Below are 19,870 nucleotides of genomic sequence, written 5' to 3' on the forward strand. Positions count from 1 at the left end.
TAGCTATTATTGCTCCTTTTGTTTCAAGAGATGTTTGCTCATTAGATGAGGTGACAGATAGCTTTGACTTTATCTAGTCCATGGGGTCTCTAGGTGGCTGCCCTAAATATCTACAGTCGTGGTAGCTGGGATTTTCTGTTGATGTGTGGTGCCCCATCACCATTAGCTTTTGTCTTCTTCTGCTGTGGCTAATTTATCTTTTTCCTGGACCAGCCGGGAGAGGGGGAGGAGGTGTGGACAGGACTGGCCTCCAGACTGTGATAACTGTCTTCGATATCACGTCCACCCCAGCCGTGGCTCCCAGAGCTGGGCGGGACCACTCTTCCCGCTCAGCTGGGAGGAGCCCCAAGCTGGTTGCCCTGCCCGGGTAGGGGTGGAGAGGAGCGGGTGAACAGCAGCAGATCCCGATCCTTCCCTGGAGACGTCAAAGGCCCCGCGAAGGCAGGCCTTCCGGGGAGGTGGGGGGAAGGAGAAAGTGAAGTGTGTCCCCGGGGCTGAGGCTGTCAGCGCTCAGGCCAGGTGGGGGTGGGGAGAGTGGAGGCACTAAGCTCCCCAGGGATCCGGGCCGGCGCCGGTTCCCGCGGGTGGGGAGAGGAAGGAACCAGATGGGCGGGTTCAAGCGTCGGCGGCGGCGGTCCCGGGGCCGCCGGCTCCTCCCCGCGAGTGTGCCTGTCTGCCGCTCGCCGCGCTGAGGCAGTGCGGTGGCGGGCGGGCCGAGGCTGCCGCCCAGCGCCCTGGCCGCGGCCATGCCCCGGCCCTAGCGCGCCTGCCGCAGCCCGCGCCCCGCGCCCCGTCCCGCGCTCCGCAGCCCGCCAGCCCCGCGCCCGCCGCCGCCTCTTCAATGGGCAACCTGCTCGGCGGGGTCAGCTTTCGCGAGCCCACCACCGTGGAGGACTGCGACTCCACCTGGCAGACGGACTCTGAGCCCGAGCCCGAGGAGCCCGGGCCGGGCGGCGGCGGCGGCGGCGAGGGCCCGGGGCAGGAGCCCGAGCAGCCTGCGCAGCCCCCGGAGCGAGCGGGCGGGCGGCCCCGCTCCAGCCCCGCGCCGGACGGAGACGCCGAGTCGGCGGGCGCCGAGCAGGTACGCGGCCCCGCGGTGGCCTCGGGCCGGGCCGGGGCGCCCCTGCCCCGGGAGGAAGGACGTCGCCGGGGGCCGGAGCAAACGCCGAGCGACCCCTGCACACGGAGGGCAGGGGCGCCGGCGGCTGCCGGTCCTTTGCGGCCAGACCCCTCCGCGCTGGCCGCCGTCCCGCAGCCCCGCGGACCTGGGGGCCTGCGGTGCCGGAGCCTTTCGCTGCCGGCCTGGGGCCTGACCGCGGGCACTGCGAGAAAGTCCCTGAGGGCAGAACCCAACTTGAATGGGTGTTTTCTTTGCCTCTGCGGCGCAGCTGGGTGCTGCGAAGGTGGGGTGGGAGGAACCTGTCTAAAAATAGAGGATTGTGAAAACCGGTCTAGTGCGTGTCATTGGGAAAAATTACCCAGAATAAGGTGGGACTGCAAGTGAGGAGCAGCGAGCACCCTCCCCTACCGTGGGGTTTACAGCCATTCAGAGTAGGGTAGGAGACCCCCATCCGAAGTTAAAACGCCCTAAGTAAGGCCTTTCAACTGAGGAGTTCAGGGCACTCTGCAGAACTCTTGTATCACCCAGAGACTTGTTGATCCAACTGTCCTTAAATCATTTGGCTAATACAGTTTGGAGGAGAGGTTAGTAAATAGTTAAATATTCCCTATTAACCTCTGACGGACTGAAAATAATTAAGAAAACTTTAGAAAGGGGGAACTGTGTAGCCAGCCCTCTGGAGAAGTGCGCATCCTGGAGGTATGTTAAGGTTTGTGGTTCTGCATTAGGCCCTCCTCTTTATAGCTAGGGGGAAATGAGAGTGAAAAAAAAAAAAAAAAAATGGAGCCCAAAGTCAAATATGACCACTGGTTGCTTGACTGGAGTAGAGGAGTCACCACCTAAATATTACAGCCAAGGCTGCCTCCTTCATCTGGATGAACATCTCTGTTTAGGTGAGGAGGAGACAAAGTCTTAGTGCAGGCTCTATGCTAAACACGTTGTTTTAGTCACCTACGATTTCGGGGGTTGGGTGGGAGTTGCTGTTTTTAATCCCCATTTTAGACAAACCTGAGGCTTAGAGAGTAGAAGCTTGCCCAAGAATACTCAGGGAGAGAATGATGCAAACCCAAGTATGTCTGTGACCAATGTACAACCTTTAACCTGTCAATATCGTGCGGACCCCCTTGCCCCTTGTGCTCTGGATTGTTGATGGGTCATTTTGAATTGCAAATTCAACCCTCAAAAAGTATTAGAGGCTAGGTTCCAGTTTTTCTCTTTCTCTTGTCTCCCAATTAAGTAACCTTCTCAAAGAAGTCTGGGCTATCAAAAAATTCCAGCCCAGATTCAATCCAGCTAACCAGGTCCCTCTGTATAAAACAGTTTCATAATTAATGTTTCAGTTAATTGTGACCCCAGAAAATGGTAGACCACAGCAGCCCTCCCTTTTCCCCTTTAGTGATTTATTTTTGTTAGTGTCACCATTTAACTTCTTTTAAAAATCTCCTTTTTATTTTTGCTTTTGTTCCCTCTCCCCATAGTCATTTGCAAGTACTACTGGACCTACCTTTAGAATATATCCCAGTCTGACTACTTCTTACCTCCTAGGAATACCTGCTGTATTCCTAGTTCAAGTGAATATTTAACAAATGATGGCGCCAATAAGTAAGATGAGTAAGTCTAGGGAAAAAGCATCATCAGAGGTTAAATTAAGAATTCCCCTGAATTTTATATCCACTTGGACGTCTAAGTGGAGTTCTTAACTATATCGATGAATGGAGCCTTAGTCCAGAACTGCAGTCATCAGTCTGTTGGTGGTGTGGAAAGTCAGGGGAGATATGTGGTCATTAAGGAGTGATGAGGAATAAGGACTAAACCCTGGGCACTCCTCAATTTGGAACCTATGCAGAAGAGGAGGAGCTAAAGAGAAGGCTGACAAGGGACAACCAATGAGATAGGAAGAAACCAGTAGAGGTGTGACATCTGACAGTGTTGCAGGAAGGAAGGAGATATTTCACGGGCCCAGTGCTGCTGGGAGGTTGCCTGAGTTGAGCACTGAGAAATGGTTTGGTAAAATGGAGATTAGTTAGTGACATTGAAAGAGCCATTTTGATGGAATGCTGAGGATGAAAACCTGATTGGGGTGTGTCATGGGAGAAGAGGAGGAGATAGGGGTTATGCACAATTGTTTGGTGATATTTTATCAAAACAGGAAGCAGAGCTATGGCTCTGTATTTGAAGGGAGATTTGGGTCAAGGAAGATTGTATATGTTTAAGCTTAGAAATTGTACACATATGTCTGCTGAGGGGAATGATCCAGAAGAGTCTAGGGAAAAAGCATCATCAGAGGTTAAATTAAGAATTCCCCTGAATTTTATATCCTCTTGGACGTCTAAGTGGAGTTCTTAACTATATCGATGAATGGAGCCTTAGTCCAGAACTGCAGTCATCAGTCTGTTGGTGGTGTGAGAAATTTTGATGATGCAGGGAATAGGAACAATATATTAAGGAACAAAATCCTTGACTGGGCAGGTGAGAGGGGAAAGGGTAGAGATTCCAAAAGGAGCAGAAGCTGGAGGAACAAAGACAGATGCTTGCAGGTTGGTACATTTAGAGGTTGGAGGATGCAGTCATTCTCATAATAATCTGGAGAAATAGGTAGGGCATGAGTCATTATCTTTGTTTCACAGATAATAAAACTAAGATTCAGTTAAGTGGTTGGCTTAAGGCCTCACAAATAAGTAACAGAGTTAAGACAGCCCAAGTCTTGGGCTGTTGACATTATACCCAGGTTTCTATAATGCTCCTTCACTTTTAGTGGAGCTGAAATGGATTCATGCCTAATTAGTTGGACTTGCAGCCCAGAGCCTGGAATTCCACATCCTGTGCTGTCACTGAGCTCGAGGGCTTTGTTGAACTTCTCTAAGGCTGGGTTACCTTGTATCTAAGAGGGAAGCACTAATATCTGCCATCCAGGTGTGTCGTAAAAATCAAATGAAATAATATACATGTAAGTGCTTTGTAAATGGGAAAAGTGCTTTCTGTACAAATGTAAGATGATGATTCATATGGTTGTAGCTCAGGCTAAATAGATTCAGAAACTTGCTAGGCAGAGCTATTTTGAACGTGTGGCAAGGACCAGAATTTAAGCTTTTCCTTGCTTATGTAACATGACAGAGTAGCTAATGTTAAACATCAGAGGATTTGGTGTTAAAGTAAGTATCTCTATACTTGTAGTAATAGTGAGAATCACACCACTTGAAAAATGTGTGAAAATTGCTTGGAGGATGCTAATCTGTCAATACAGATGGGGGTGGGGGATGATGAGAAAGGGATTTGGGAGGTGAAGCTCTTAATGAATATTCAGACCTAAACATTGTCTTCTGTTTCATTATTGTTATCTGTCTTATTGTCCTGGATGACATGGGACACAAAGCACTTTCTTAATGCATTATAACAATACATATAGTTAGAGAATTTAAATCCATTATATTGACCTGTATCTTATACTTTTAAAATCATTATGGTGGTGAGAATTTTTAGAATTTAAATAGTATGGATGAACTACCACACATAAATTACTACAATCCGAAGTTCATTCCATTTGAGAGCTTTTACTGCTTTGTGTATATATATTATAAATTTGCTGATTTATGTCACATAGTGTTATCACTGGATTAACAGATTATTCATGCCTTTGTATACTTGTTATGGTGCAATAAAGGATGGAGTTTAGAAAGCTATTTAGGTTGTTTTAAAAATCCCCTTTCCCTTTCATGAGTATTATTTGCCTTTAAGTTCAGCTAAATGTTGCAAATCAATGATAATTTTCTTTGTAGAATTTATTTTCTTAACAGTTTTTTAATATTATGTATTCAAAAATAATTTTGGTCATAGAATCACTTGTGTAACCTCTGGTAAGGTAAATGTCTTAAATTCATTTTGAGTTCTATTTCTAATGAGTATTAATCTAGAACATTTGGCCTCCATAGGCTTTTGGTGAATAGTATCGTTTTTTATTTAGTAAAACATTTTAGGACAAATGTTATTGGGTTCAAATCAGGCAAATAGAATGCCAACAAATGTTGCTAGTAGGCATCATTAAAAGCAAATGTATAATATTGTCATTATTCTGAACAGCTCGACACTTTTCAGGCTTTCCTTATGGATGTTCATTATTTTAGGTGTTCTAGAAATTTCTCAGTGAAATTATTGTGCTTCAACATGTAAATGGAATTTTACTTTTCATTTTAGGGTGGTGATTCCACTGAAGCAACTGCCAAACCAAAGAGAAGCTTTTATGCTGCGAGGGATTTGTACAAATACCGACATCAGTACCCAGTAAGAGTATAGAATGTTTTTTCTACAATGTAAAATATTTCCCTTCTGTTTTTGTTATTTTGTGGTGCTAGTGAGCAAACATGCAAGAAGGGTCCTTGTGCCTTTTTTATATGTCCATATGCTGGAGATTGATGTATTTTTTTCCTTTAGCAGAACTTCAAAGATATCCGATATCAAAATGACTTGAGCAATCTTCGTTTTTATAAGAATAAAATTCCTTTTAAGCCAGATGGTGAGTAATCTGCTACCTTGGTAAAAAGCAAATGTTACATAATAACATACACCTAGTTATTCTTTGTTTATTTTGTGGTCAGTACATTCTTAATGCATTTGTTCATTGGTTGGCTTTACTTTGCTATGTAGTCTAAGGTGTCCCCAAAGCCCTAGACCCTAGACTTGTGAACTTCCACTTGGCAAATTCTAGAGGAATAACTGTGGATTAGCAATACTTTCCCACCATTTGTTCACAGGGGCTATTGTCTTAAAGGTAGTGGGGGCCACTTTTGTGAGTGGGAAAGAGATGAAATTTATAGAATCATAAAATACTAGATTATTAAGAAACCTTAGAGGAGGTCAGATTAATCTTCCTTATTTTATTTTATTTTATTTTATTTTATTTTATTTTATTTTATTTTATTTTTTTAATCTTCCTTATTTTAAAGATGAGGTCACTGGGTCTTAAAGCTTGAATGACTGACTTGTCTGGTCACTCGATTATAGGGTTGGGTCTAGGATCCACAGTTCAGTATTTTTTTTTACTATGCCATAGCCCCAAATTATTTAGAACATAATTGAAAAGTAATATTTGTATTAGAATGATCTTTCCTGTTGATTTTTAGATTCAGGGGTCAGGGGGTCCTGGCAGTCTCAGTTCACTGTTCCAATATCCTGGGAAGGGAACTACAGAGACACTACATCTCCATTCAACCCTGCCAAATAAACTGCCTCCTCCTTCACAATTCTACAATTACCCTTGTAAGATCTTTTCTAAGATTCTCCCCCTATAGGGAGAGGATGCATCCACTATGGTAATATGCATATTTCACCAAAGTACCATGCTGTGGTTCATGATGGACATCCTAATTTTATCCAGGTCAAACCAGCAAAGTTGGCTTTTCTCCTTGCCCTTATCTCTGTGAAGTGACCAGATGGCCCTGGCTTCTGCTCTTTGCTCTTAGTGGAATCTGAGCCAAATCCGCAGCCAAGTGAGTCAGGGAATGAGGGTCATAGATTGCAAAGCTTTCCAAGTAGCCAGACTGTGTATTCTTTGGTGAACAAACTGGAGGAAGGCTGTCTGAAGGGTGGATGGCATGTTGGGAGGAGGAATTCCCTGTACTGTGCACTGAGAGATGCACCAGTTAGGAGTTAGGACTTAAGAACATTGCTCCAATGGCCAAATCCACTGGTCTTTAATTAATTTAATGTTAATTAAAGTGTCCCAAAAGTTTGCTCAGACTTGGGAGGAAACCTCTGGATAAAAGTGTTCTGTTGTATTTACTAATGGTAAAAACACACTGTTTTATTTACTAATTGAAATAATATTAATTAAATTATTAGGGTTTTTTAGGACCTGGGGCAAGAAAACCTTCAGAAGAAATGCAATGATTGTTAATTTGACTCTGATTTGAATTTAATAAAATTCACCTAAAGTAATGCCTTCAAATATTAAAAACATTGAACATGAGAGTACTTAACTGAATTATTTTTGTATTTCTAGTAGTGAATTTATTTTTGAGGTAGTAATTTAAAGTAATAAATTCAAACACTGTTATTAATTTTTTGTCATTTTTATCACAAAATTTATTTTGAAATCATGTAAGGTTGGTGGGAGTCAGGAGTTTATCTAAGGTCACATAAAATGTGTTCTAGTTTATTATATAAATTACACCAACTCACACCATTTCCTATTGTGTGGGTGTATCCACGCACATACACATACACTTGCCAATAAGCGTAAGCCTGCAGTGATGTATTTTACTTGTGTAAGTAGGTGGAGGGGTAGTTGGAAGGGAGATTATGGAGGTAAATAGTTTTAAATTGCTGATAAAGCCAATAGTATGATTCAAAAACAACTTTTTACTCAGCCTTCCAAGAGTAGGCCTCAACTACAAACTGGTGATCTCTGGAAGAAACAAGAATGAGATGAGTTATATTTAGAGAACTATTTTGTGTTGTTTTTTTTTTTTTCCCCTAAAATTGATTAACTGGCCACATAGTCAATTGTGAGGACATAGACAGAATTTGAGAAGCAGGAAGATTTTGTTATACAGTTGACCCTTGAGCAGTATAGGGGTTATGGGTGCCGACCCCTGTGCAGTCAAATATCCGTGTGTAACTTTTGACTCCCCAAAATTTAACTGCTGATAGCCTACTGTTGACTTTAAGCCTTACCAATAGCATAAACACTTGATTAATGCATATTTTGTTATGTGATATGCATTATATACTGTATTCTTACAATACAGTTCAAACCCATGTTGTTCAGGGTCAACTGTAATAAGTTCTTATGAGGAAACAATAAAATGTGGTGAAGAGGACTTACTTTTTGGAAACAGAAAGACCTGTGTTCTATTCCTACATTTACTCTTTTGTTAGTGTGTGACTTTGAATGAATCACATAATGTCCTCATTAGTAAAATGGGGATAATAGTACTGGTTTGGGAGAGTTCTGTGAAGAGTAAGCTGGATGATATATACTGTATGTAACTTGGGTCCTTTTTCTTCCATTTTTCCTTCTTCCCTTCTCTTTTCTCTCACCTTTCTTTTATTCCTTTTTTTTTCCCCTGGCCTACATTCCTTTTTTTTTGCCTACATTCCATTTTGATCCCATCTTGTATTTAAAGAACTATATGACCATCTAGGGCAGGGGTTGGCAAACTTTTTCTGTACAAGGCAAGGTAGTAAATATTTTCAGGTGTGTGGACCATTAGTCTTTATTGCAACTACTCTACTATTGTAGTGTAAAATATATAAATGTGAATGTGCATGGCTGTGTTCCAATAAAACTTTATTAAACAGATGGCAGACTGTACTTTGTCAGCCTCTGCTTTAGAGTAACACTAATAGACTTTCTGTGATTTGTGGTGCCACTGATTTTTTAAAAATTAGGCTTATTACATAACTGAGCATATGGCATAAGGTATTTTTCTTTTGAAAGCATTATTTTTGTGGGGGTCCTTGGTGGCTCAGTCGGTTAAGCATCTGACTCTGGATTTTGGCTCAGGTCATGATCTCACAGTTCCTGGGATGCCCCACATTGAGCTCTGTGCTGACAGAGCAAAGCCTGCTTGGGATTCTCTGTCTCCCTCTCTCTGTCCCTCCCCCACTTGCACTGTCTTTCTGAAAATAAATAAATAAATAAACATTTTTTAAAAACAATATTTTCACATGCTATAATTACATTTCAGAGGTTTTAATATAAAGATTGATTAAATATTAAAATGTCATCAACAGTGTCTTAAATGTCTGGCTCATTTTCTAAATGTTTACTGTCTAGGTGTTTACATTGAAGAAGTTCTAAATAAGTGGAAAGGAGATTATGAAAAGCTGGAGCACAACCACACTTACATTCAATGGTCAGTTACATTTATGTGTCTTGAACCATGTCCTGTTTAATCATGTATGTTTTTCAGATAGCATTAATATAATAATATTATTTTTCTAAAAAATAGGCTTTTCCCCCTGAGAGAACAAGGCTTGAATTTTTATGCTAAAGAATTAACTACATATGAAATTGAGGTAATGCAAGCTCATTTCATTTTATATGCGATGACCAAATAATATTGCTATTTTATTGTCCTGGTAACTATTGAATCATTTCAGCTGACTTTTTTCTCCCCCTTAGGAATTCAAAAAAACGAAAGAAGCAATTAAAAGATTCCTCCTGGCTTATAAGATGATGTTAGAATTTTTTGGAATAAAACTGGTTGATAAAACTGGAAATGTTGCTCGTGCTGTTAACTGGCAGGAAAGATTTCAGCATCTGAATGAGTAAGTAAAGCCCCAGCGGCACACCAGGGGCCAGCATGTTATCTTTTCTTGGTTAGAATTCTCTGTGGAACATAGGAACAGCTAACTAGTAGATGGACCCAGGAATCTGAATTCAAAAGCTAGTCTGAAATGCATTTTATTCCTTGTCCCATCTAAAGCACAACAAAATAGCTATAAAAAAGAGTGAAATTCCAGGTAGAAATAAGGCCATTCTGCTTCACAGCTGTTTCTTCCTGAAACCTCTCTACTGCCCAAAGCCAAGTGTTGCCTCTCTCCCTCTTTATAGCAGGTATCTTGGCATTTGTACTTATTTTGTGTATGCATTTTTCCAGCTCCCCTCGGCTAGGCTGTGAGCTTCTTGTGGCACAGTCTGTTCCTCAAGCATGGTACCTTCTTAGACTAAATCTATAAATGAAGCCTATGACATAAAATATCATTTTATAAGAAGGAAATGGGCTTGTACGTTTCTAAAAAAGGGGGAAAATTAGAACCGTCATTATTTAAGTAAAAACAAAAGCCCATTTTTGCTTAATAAATCCTAAAATCTGTGAAGAGAATTTTAACATAGTTTATTTGGAATTCATTTGCTGGGTTTTTTTTTTTTTTTTTTTTTGCCTGGATATTTATAACTTTCATTAATACTTATACCCAGAGTTTATTTTTCTTAGTATTTTCTTTGTATGCAAACTGATTTTTTTTCATTTTAATTATAGGGTGGCTTATGAATGCTGGACCATAAAACCAGCAGCTTTAAAGCATTTTTTTTAAGCACATTATAATTAGCCAAACTGGGCAAGTACTAAGAGAAAAAAAAAAAAAGCTAACCTAAGAAATTTTTCTTTGCTGAAAACAGTTTTGAGCATCAATTAACTGAATTTTTTGGTGTTTTTCTAGAACTTTCATCTTGCTTTGCTAAAATGAGTATAAGTATTAATGTTTAAGCCTTCTTTTTACTTTATTAGTTATAATCAACACTATTAAAATGGTAGCTTGTACTAAAACACTGAAGATATGGACGTAAAGCTTTATGATCCTGACTAGAAGACCCATTAACTCATAACTCAAGTTAAATTTGATATATATAGGGCACTTATAGCAGAAGTATATTATGCCTCTGCCTAAGCAATGCGGGTCGCTGTCTCTGCACAGAATTTCTAAGCACTTAATGTCCCACTGTCAATGAAAGCTGTATGCAAATAGCCTATTGACATGTAGGATGGTAAACTTTTATTTTAGAGAATCTCCATCCCCAACTTGTTAATTTTGGTTGGAATAGAAATCTTGTTTAGTAACTGTTTGTTGAATGAATAAACACTGAACAAAATAACATTTGCCAGCTAAAATCCTCCTTGGGGTTTTATTTTCAGATCCTCTAACTGAGAGTTGGAAACAGAACCCTTCTGAAGGTTTTAATTAAAATGATCTCCTGGCTTGGGTCAGGGGAAAGGAGCCTGAATTAACTGTCATATTCCCTTTGCCTCATTCAGATCCTTTTCTTTCTGCCACCCACTGTCTCTCGTTTCTCTTTCCCTGGGTGTTGCACAGAGCTTTTATTTGTGTTTTAATCTGTATGACATCTTGAGTTTTTTAGAGTAGGCAGGAAACTCAATATATTTATAGTAGCCCAGCGGACCAAAAAAAACTGAATGAAAGTGAAATGAAATAATGTTCAGTGAACAAGTGACCATGACTAAAAGAAGTGAAATATTTTTGAACATGAGAATACAAACATATAGACCAACCACTAAGCTGTATTTCCAGTTTTATTTGTAATCACCTTAGATTACTGAGCCATATTTTAGACCCTGGAATTGCTTCTAACTTTTATCTCCTGTCTCCTGGTTCTTGCCTTTTGTGTATTCTCTCTTCACCTACCTAGTCTTCCTGACTTTTTCAGGGCAATTTACTGCCCTTACTTCTGTTGGGAAGCCCACCTTCTCCCTTTTATCTGCTTTGCAACCCCAGAGGCTGCTTACAATATTGGGTGGGTTTCAGCTGGTGTCCTCTCTTCCTTTTTGTCTTCATTTGCGAAATTTATTTCAAATCATACTGACACACTCAATTTCTTTCTTGTACAATTTGTTCCATAGTCCTGATTTTCATTCTCTTGAACTCAGTGTAAATATTGGGTTGTTGTGTACATATCTTATGTAATGTAAATATTTTAAATTGAAGAGTGTATAGATACAGATAAATGTGTACAGAAATTTTATCTTGGTCATTCGTCTTCGACTGGATGTTTGCAATTGAGCTGGTTGCAAACATAGACAATTTTGTTGGATCATATAACTCATCTTTGGGATTTTTTAGAAAAATGTTCCCTCGCTTTTCCATGTATCTCTTTTTCATAGATTTATGAAGCAGATGTTGCTTAAGTTTTTGGAGAGTATATACCCCATACTAACCTAACACTAAGTCATCTCTGCTATTAATGGCAGATTGTCTTAACCTCATTCAAATTTGTGTTGTCTCAGAAGACTCTTAACTTCTCCACTATTAAAAAATATAGATTCATGAGGCTGAAATATATCTCTGCTGTGTTTTACCTTTTGGCCTCAAAGAGTTGAATATTAAGATAATACTTTTGTAGGAAACATCCAGAAGAATGGGGATGATAAAAACTGCCAGACTTGTCTTTTTCAGTGTTTATCTATCCTGACTCATTAAGAATTTTGTTTTGTCCAGACAAACTTTATTATTAAAATGTAAGGCTATAGAACCACCCCCTTTTGTCCCTCAAGTAATTTAACATCCTTCTTCACCCTTCCCAAATAATTAGCTAGTTATTTATAAGCGAAATGCTGTAAGTACTTCTGGAAACCAAAGCAGGTATACGCATTGCTTGTATAAAGTTCAATGTCTGATGTATAAAACAGATTTTAGGAAGTTAGAAATAAGTGGTTGTTATGGTTGCGTGTCAATATTGGGTAAATAAATACCTGAGCTGCTGATGGCACATGATTAATATGTGTAGCTGAAGATTCTTTTAGGATGTGGCCAGGTATTTGTAAATGAGGCAACTATTGGCCCAGTGATGTAGGGTAGGTATATTATGAATTGTGATAGATAAGCTTGAAAAGCATTCATCTGATAACGGCCTTAGTTTGAGGACAGAGAAGAAGTCTGTGCAATTTGGGGAAAAAGGCATCTTTGGAGTCTATGCCATTAGAAGCAAAATTTAAAATTCTCCCGGAAAAAGAAGGAGAGAGAAGGCATGGATGGAAGACAATTAGGTAATTAAGTGGGGATAGGTACATATATGGTGGTCCTTAGTATCAGATTTAAATAATAGCAATAATATTGATTTTAAATAGTATCTAATATTTTTTAAGTTCTACATGCCCTGAACATGTCTCAACTCATTTTATTCTTCTAAAAGTCCATTGAAATATTGGCCATTTCCCCTACTTTACAGGTGAGCATATTGAGTCAGAAGAAGATACCATAATTTCTTATAGCTGTATGTGGCAGAGCCATGGTATAAACTCCAGGTCTGACTTCAGAGCCCATGCTGTTAACTGTGTTCTGCTAAATAAGTCAGTTTTGCAGCCTTTGTCAGAATTGTTCCAGTAAAGTAGAGTGGATTTTGTTGCTTACCTTATGACTTGGCCAGTGTGGTGGATTTTTCTGACACTCTAAATCATACCTTCAGCTGATAGCTGATGTTGCATTCATGTTTGGGACTAGTTACCTGTGGTGGGCACGGTACAGCAGGCGTCGTTGCAAATAAATGCTCTAGTAGATCACATCCTCAGTGTATTTAACATTAAACAACAATTCAACATGAGTGGGAATAAATTTTAGACCTAAATATCTCTCAAATATGAAGAACTGAAGAAACAAGAGGAATTTATATTTCACATTTGAATTTCACATAGATTGGCATTACATTGAAGTATAAGAGTTTAATAACTTCTAATTTATCCTTCTGATGGTGTCTAATATGACTTTCACTAAAATTGTAATGCATATTTCCATGGCTTACAGTTCCATTAAAAATGATTTTTCTAATACTTTTTATTCCCCTACTTTCCCTCACCTGATTTCCCCGCTACATTTTTTGTTCAATCCTCTCTTCCAGGTCCCAGCACAACTATTTACGAATCACTCGTATTCTCAAAAGCCTTGGTGAGCTTGGATATGAAAGTTTTAAATCTCCTCTTGTAAAATTTATTCTTCATGAAGCTCTTGTAGAAAACACTATTCCCAATATTAAACAGAGTGCTCTGGAGTATTTTGTTTATACAATTAGAGACAGGAGAGAGAGGAGAAAGCTCCTACGGTTTGCCCAGAAACATTACACGCCTTCAGAGAATTTTATCTGGGGACCGCCAAGGAAAGAACAGTCAGAGGGAAGCAAAGCCCAGAAAATGCCTGCCCCTCCCACCTCTGGTCATATCAGTCAAACTTCTATGCACAAAAAATCCAAGGACTCTAAAAATTCCTCCTCAGCTATTCATTTGAATAGCAAAACAGCTGAAGAAAAAAAAGCGGCACCTGGAGGGGCTGGAGAAGAGGCAGACAGGCCTAGCACAGAGCCCAGCAGTGAAGCCACCAAGTCAAAGACAGAGGACGGTAATGCTGAAAATTCAAATTCTCAACTGGAAAAAGCAGTCAGCCATCCTACAGAGAGGAAGGAAATTGCAATTCCTCCTGAAAAAGATGAAGAAGGTGACAATCACAACAAAGACTGTGAAAATCCTGGAAGTACAGGCTCCCCTGATGATGTACCATTACAGTGAATTATCAGAAAACCCGCAAACGTGTATAGGTAAGGGAGGAAAAACTGTACAATATATCCTGAAGAACAGAGGTCATTTCAAATTTTAGCTATCTGTTTGTAATTTCTGTTGTAAACAGTTTGTTGTTGGTTTTTTATTTTGAATGATAATGAGTTTAATATTTAGTAAGAAGTTTTAAGCAAGACCCAATAAATGAATGTATTCTCTAACACTTTTAGGATGTGAGTTTCCAAGTTCTGTACATAATAATTGCTTTTAAATTATTTTCAGTGTATGTGGAAATAATCATGTAGTATTTGATATATCAAATAAATTCTTTTGGGAGATTACGGTCTACATGAAGAAAATCAAGAGGATAAATTTCATTATTTTGCCACATAATTGCCCAATTTATGGATTCATAAAGCTGGGAAAACAAATTTAGTCGATTCAAATGTATTCAGAAAGTAATTTGGAATCTTCATTACAACACCTCAAGATGTTTCTTTTTAAATTCTGGTATGTGAAATGGATATTCTTAGGAAGCCATAATCACCCAGCCCATTTCTTGGGCTTCCCACTGTCCTTTCCTCTTTTCCTGTCTCTGCACTTGCCTTCATTTGCCATCTTTGTAGGCCAGCATGTGCATTTCTAGGGTACATTCCAGTGATCCCCTGTACTGAAATTTAAATCAAACAGAGGGGCACTTTTAACTGTATGATATCAAGAATTTGCTTTTTTAAAATAATAAAAATGTTTTTCTATGTTAATGCTTAAAAACAAATTTTGATGCAAAAGTCCAAGAAAAGGACTTTGCTTTTATGGCTGTTCCATATAAATTCGGTGCTTGTTTCTGAATGCAAATGACTAAAGAATTCAAAAATAAGGAAAGAAAATACACATTTTTAAATAGCATGCTTCTTACACTGGTAACAAGGCAGTGGTCCCTAAAATCTCAGTGTTCTGTGGGCTGTGAAATTAACAATATTGCTTAGTCCAGTGTATCTTTAAAAAAGAAAACAATTTGATGTATCTCTAAGTAGTCAAACCTTGAAATTCAGAACACTTAAAATTCTGTATTCTCAGTTTTAGCAAGCACTTGTTGCGTTAATATTGGTTAAGAGTACGTGGTTTTACTTTCTGTAATATTATTACTAATGTTACACATCAGAAAATAATCACTGTGGTGAGAACTTCAAAGCATACATACAAATATAGTTAAAGCAATTAATAGAAAAAAAATTCACTTTCATTTAGAGAAGAATTGGCAATTGTGTGTCTCTTGGGCTTTTAGATTCACTTTAACCCCCAGAGAATTTTTACTGTGTCCTATTTGTTAGTCACATCATATCATCCTCTGTTAACCTTTACAATCGGGGGATTTCCAGCAGAGAATTTCTAGAAAATATACCAATTGTATGCCTTTAGAAGTATGATTTTATTGCTTTGAAGTTTACATGAAGCATCATAGTTGCTCAAACTTGAGTTTTTAATATATTATTAACCAAGTTGTATATCATATTCCAGTTATAAAGCATCTTCTCATTTCTGGTTCCCAGAGTATCCCAATTTTTGCTTTCTACTTTCTACAAAAGCAGAAACAATTCTGCTTTTGCATTTCAATTTCTTTTTTATATGGGCCCTGTAATGTGCTGCTTATAGCAATGTCCCCATAGAGCTCAAAAAACAGTTTTACAGGGTAAGATGAGAGTAGTTGTTACATTGAGCTGAACTGTAGGAACACGATTAATTCAAAATATCTTAGCAATTTTGAATACATGAAAAAGTGTTCAGACTGCTTTCTAAGTGCAAAATATTTAAAATTTGTGACTAGATATTAAAATATTAATAAACAGTGGACAGAGACTAAAATAAATGGATATAATCTGAATTCCTTAGAAACTGTAGTGTATCAGAGCCCTTACAAATAAAAACACTTCATTCAACAATTTAACTTTTAGAATATTATTCCTAATTAGGGGTTTGATTAGATTGCAACAGTTAATTTGAGAATATTTAGTCTCAAGGGAAAAACTGCCTGGCCTACATTTATAAACAGTGGCCTTTTCCCAGAATGTTGTTTTTAAAATCCATATTCATATGTAATAGTATGATTCCTACATTTAATCCGCAAATAATTTATGAGAGAATTCCTTAGTGGAGAACAAATAAGAGGACGTCATTCCTTTTGCAGATAAAAATTATGTCTATAATTTTTTTCTATAAAGAATACTTTGTAAAATTAATAGTTTTTTAAATAATATCTATAGATACGTATTTATGTGGGTCTTAGATATGAAACAGCCTTCTGGGTTTGTCTCTAATGTTTTGTATTTTTAAAAACTACCATATGCTTGCAGAAATTTACTGAGAAGCTGTTTTAAAAATGCAGCGAAGCATGGCCAAATAGCTAGAAACATTATTGAATCTTTGCAAATATATAGACTTTATTGTTGTACCTTGGACTGTGAGGATATAAACATTGGCTATTGATAAAATATTTACTTGCATTTCATGGCAGATAGATGTTATATCGCTTGGTTAGTCTCGTACATTTCTAATATTTTGTGCTTTCATATCTCTAAGGAGATAATATATGTGAAAGTATTTTGAAATACTGTAAAGTGATATATAATTACAAGATATATTTCTGTACAGCAGAGAAAAAGTTTATAACGTTAAGAATATTGTACCATTATACAGTTTCATGCTCAATCTCATAAGAAACTCAAAAGAATCATGATAGAAGAGAAAATGTGTCTGCTTTTTCTAAATCAGGTCTAGTTCTCAGTTCAAAAATTATTTTGCATAGTTTTGTTTTGAATTTTGATTTTGAGACTACATTTTTCAGCTTCGAGGATAAAATAAAATATGCAACTCAGGAGTTACTAGAGAAGTTCTAAGATTTTTTTTGCTCAGTATTAACAATGTAAACATGAAAATGTCATTTCATATCTATCATAGACATTTTGTTTCATATTTTATATAAAATTACCTACATTGTTTTTAGTTTTTATGCTTTAATCTGAGTGAAGATATGATCTGGTGAAAAAGGAAAAACAGTGCAATGTTACATCTGTTACTCTTTAAAAAGCCATTTTTTAGGTAAACTCCCATATCAAGTGGTCAAAAACTGGTTGAGCTGATAGGGAATATTTGGTTCATTGTATAAAGTTAAATTTCCCAAGTTTGTAATAGAGTTATGATTGGATTTATACTCTTGAGTAAATGGGCCTTTTTTTTTTTTTTTTTTTTTGTCTTTCTATAATTGAGGCTCCTCTAAAAGCTTTATTTTCTAACCTGAGAAAAGACGGACATTCTTGATCTTACTTGATTATAGCTTCATCTATGGGTCTTTCATGCCTATTTGTGCTGAGTGGGGATCCTTTGTTATAGGAATGGTTTTGAAGATTTCTAATTTGTCTCCCGCTTAGAAAACTCCTCTTTGTTTTTTGGGCTATATGTGTTAAATAGAAGGTAGGCTGGAGTTAGACATGCTAGGATCGTTTCAAATGGAGTTGAGGTTATAGAGAACGATGATGGAGTCAACGTAGGATCTAGAAATTAGGAGTTACATATACTGACTTCTTTCAGCTTTGAATTCTGTAGTGTTTATTACATGAACAGATTTGTGTGGGTAATTTCTAGGGTGACAGTGAGTACTACCCTGCCTCCATCCCTGTTCTAGTTATCCAGCCCACCCAGCAGATTGTGTTCAGGGACAGACTGTGGTTTTAGAAATCCCTTATTATTGAAGTTAATAATAATATAGTTATAAATATGAATGCCTGGAGGTGTCCAGATGTGCCTTAACTAGTATAGATGGTTTTCATTCAGAAGTTTAAATTTTTACTCCATTGTAAAATCTTCCCATGAGGAACTTTCCAAACCATGAATATCAGTTATTTTAATGAACTTTCTTTGGTGCTTTTTCATTTTGGAGAAATTTCCCTTTGTGACAATAGTATTAGTTCATAAGGAGGTGTATTTGCCACAGTGTTCAACAGTGTGTTATGTTTGACAAAATGTATTTACAGTAATGTTAACTACATTGTTACATTTACTTACGCTTTTGTTTGATTTTGGTACATGCTATGAATTTCATTTTAAACATTTCTCAGTTACTACAAGTAATATTTGTCTGTATTTTACTTCTTGTTCTTAGCTGCAGATGGATGTAGAAAATGGAATTCTATTAGAGAATTATTTAGAAGTTTAATTCCAGTAGATGGTTGGAGGAATCTGAAATTACTTTTCTTATTAAAAACATTTAAAAAGCACTGTTTTTGCTTTTTTTCCTAGATTAGAATGTTACTTGTCATCTTTTTTCTTGATCTGTTGAGAATTATTGTTTTAGTTATTTGTGGGAAATAGCTTCTTAATGTTTCTTTCTTGAATTAAAGTTTTCATGTTAGAGAATACAATTAAGTGCTTTGTTTTATGGCTCATACTGTGCCAGGAAGTAGAGTGCAGAATGGGGAGTAAGAATCAGGTGAGCATCTTGGTAAAGTGGAGCCAACACTGGGTTCCAGTCTCTCCAAAGTCATGACAGATCCTCAGAGCCTCCTCTGGTTCAGAAGAGTGTTGAGCTTTCTTATCCCCGGCTTCTGAGGAGGGTGGGTTACCTTAGATTCTATACATAATTTTAATATGTTATCAATTTTCACAAAATATCTGTTATAATTTGCTACCATTTTGTAGTTAGGAAATTGTGAGCAATTGGACACTTGCTATGTAAATTGAATCTTTAGAACTATTTTGGGAAACATTGAAATACCATTTCCGCCCACCCTTCCTCCTAGTTCTTCAATCAAAGTTCTTTTAAGTTGTTCTTTCATAGATATATATATTTAAAAGTTTTTATAAGATGACTCAGTGTACATTAAAAATGAAGTGAAAGTGAAAAGACGTTGATAATTTGTTAGGCTAAAAGACTCTTTTTAAACAAAGAATCCAAAACCTTATGAAAATATATTTAAGCTATGAAATTTATCATATTCTCATTTTTAATTTATGGCAGAGTTTGTAGAACAGTTTATGTCAATCAGAGAGATTAGTTATATAATAATCTTGGTTCTAAGAAATGTTTAAGTCCTGTAGTCTTTGGTCAGATGAGCATTATTGTTTGTGGTGCTAATAGAAAATTTAGTTTCATGTGGAGAAAAGGAAAATACAAATGAAACAAAAGATTAGAGACAATAACAAGAAACCTACAACAGAAATAAAGAATAACCAATTCTAGGTTTGTACAAATGACACAATTATTGGAAGCAGACGAGGAAAGATCCATGAAAGCTTTATGGTAGGGATGTGATTTTGGAATTAGCTCTGTTTTTTTGTGCATAGGTGATCAAGGGATTGGCGAGCAAACAGAATCCCATTAATACTCCCATTTCAACCATGACTTCTTTCTACTCTACAGTAAACTGAAATCTTTCAGTAGACTGATAGAAGTAGGCAAATGATCAGATACCAAGTTTAATTTTTTTTTGCCAGTGTGTATCAATAGTTGGTGGTTTTACTAACAAATTAAATTGGGGGAGTGGCTGAGTTAAGACTCAGTAATGTGATTGTCTACACATGAAGTGACTATCGCCCATACGAGAGTTGACAATGTATTAATTGTCATTAATACAATCAAGGCATTACAATCAAGAGAAATAACTGAGAGCAAAGTGTTAGCTTCTCCCTTAATAAGCATTTTTTCCTTTTTATTAAAAGACCATTTACTTGTTTCTTATTTTATTATTTTATTGAAAGA

General features: G+C 37.6%; 1 protein-coding gene across 2 annotated transcripts; it reads left to right on the plus strand.

Annotated features, from left to right (window-relative positions):
* The first annotated feature begins 819 nt into the window (after positions 1–819).
* On the plus strand, positions 820–18,389 carry OGFRL1 (opioid growth factor receptor like 1). 2 transcript variants are annotated; one of them, XM_030315796.1, is made up of 7 exons: positions 820–1,081; positions 5,312–5,398; positions 5,549–5,630; positions 8,895–8,973; positions 9,070–9,136; positions 9,243–9,388; positions 13,470–18,389. In XM_030315796.1, the coding sequence occupies exons 1-7, from the start codon at positions 842–844 to the stop codon at positions 14,128–14,130; spliced, it is 1,362 nt and encodes a 453-aa protein (XP_030171656.1). In that variant the 5' UTR covers positions 820–841; the 3' UTR covers positions 14,131–18,389. The 2 variants fall into 2 exon arrangements, with proteins under 2 accessions (XP_030171656.1, XP_030171657.1); XM_030315797.1 differs by having other exon boundaries at positions 5,552–5,630.
* Positions 18,390–19,870: the final 1,481 nt, after the last annotated feature.

Source organism: Lynx canadensis, chromosome B2 (genome assembly GCF_007474595.2).
Source record: "Lynx canadensis isolate LIC74 chromosome B2, mLynCan4.pri.v2, whole genome shotgun sequence".
NCBI lineage: Eukaryota > Metazoa > Chordata > Mammalia > Carnivora > Felidae > Lynx > Lynx canadensis.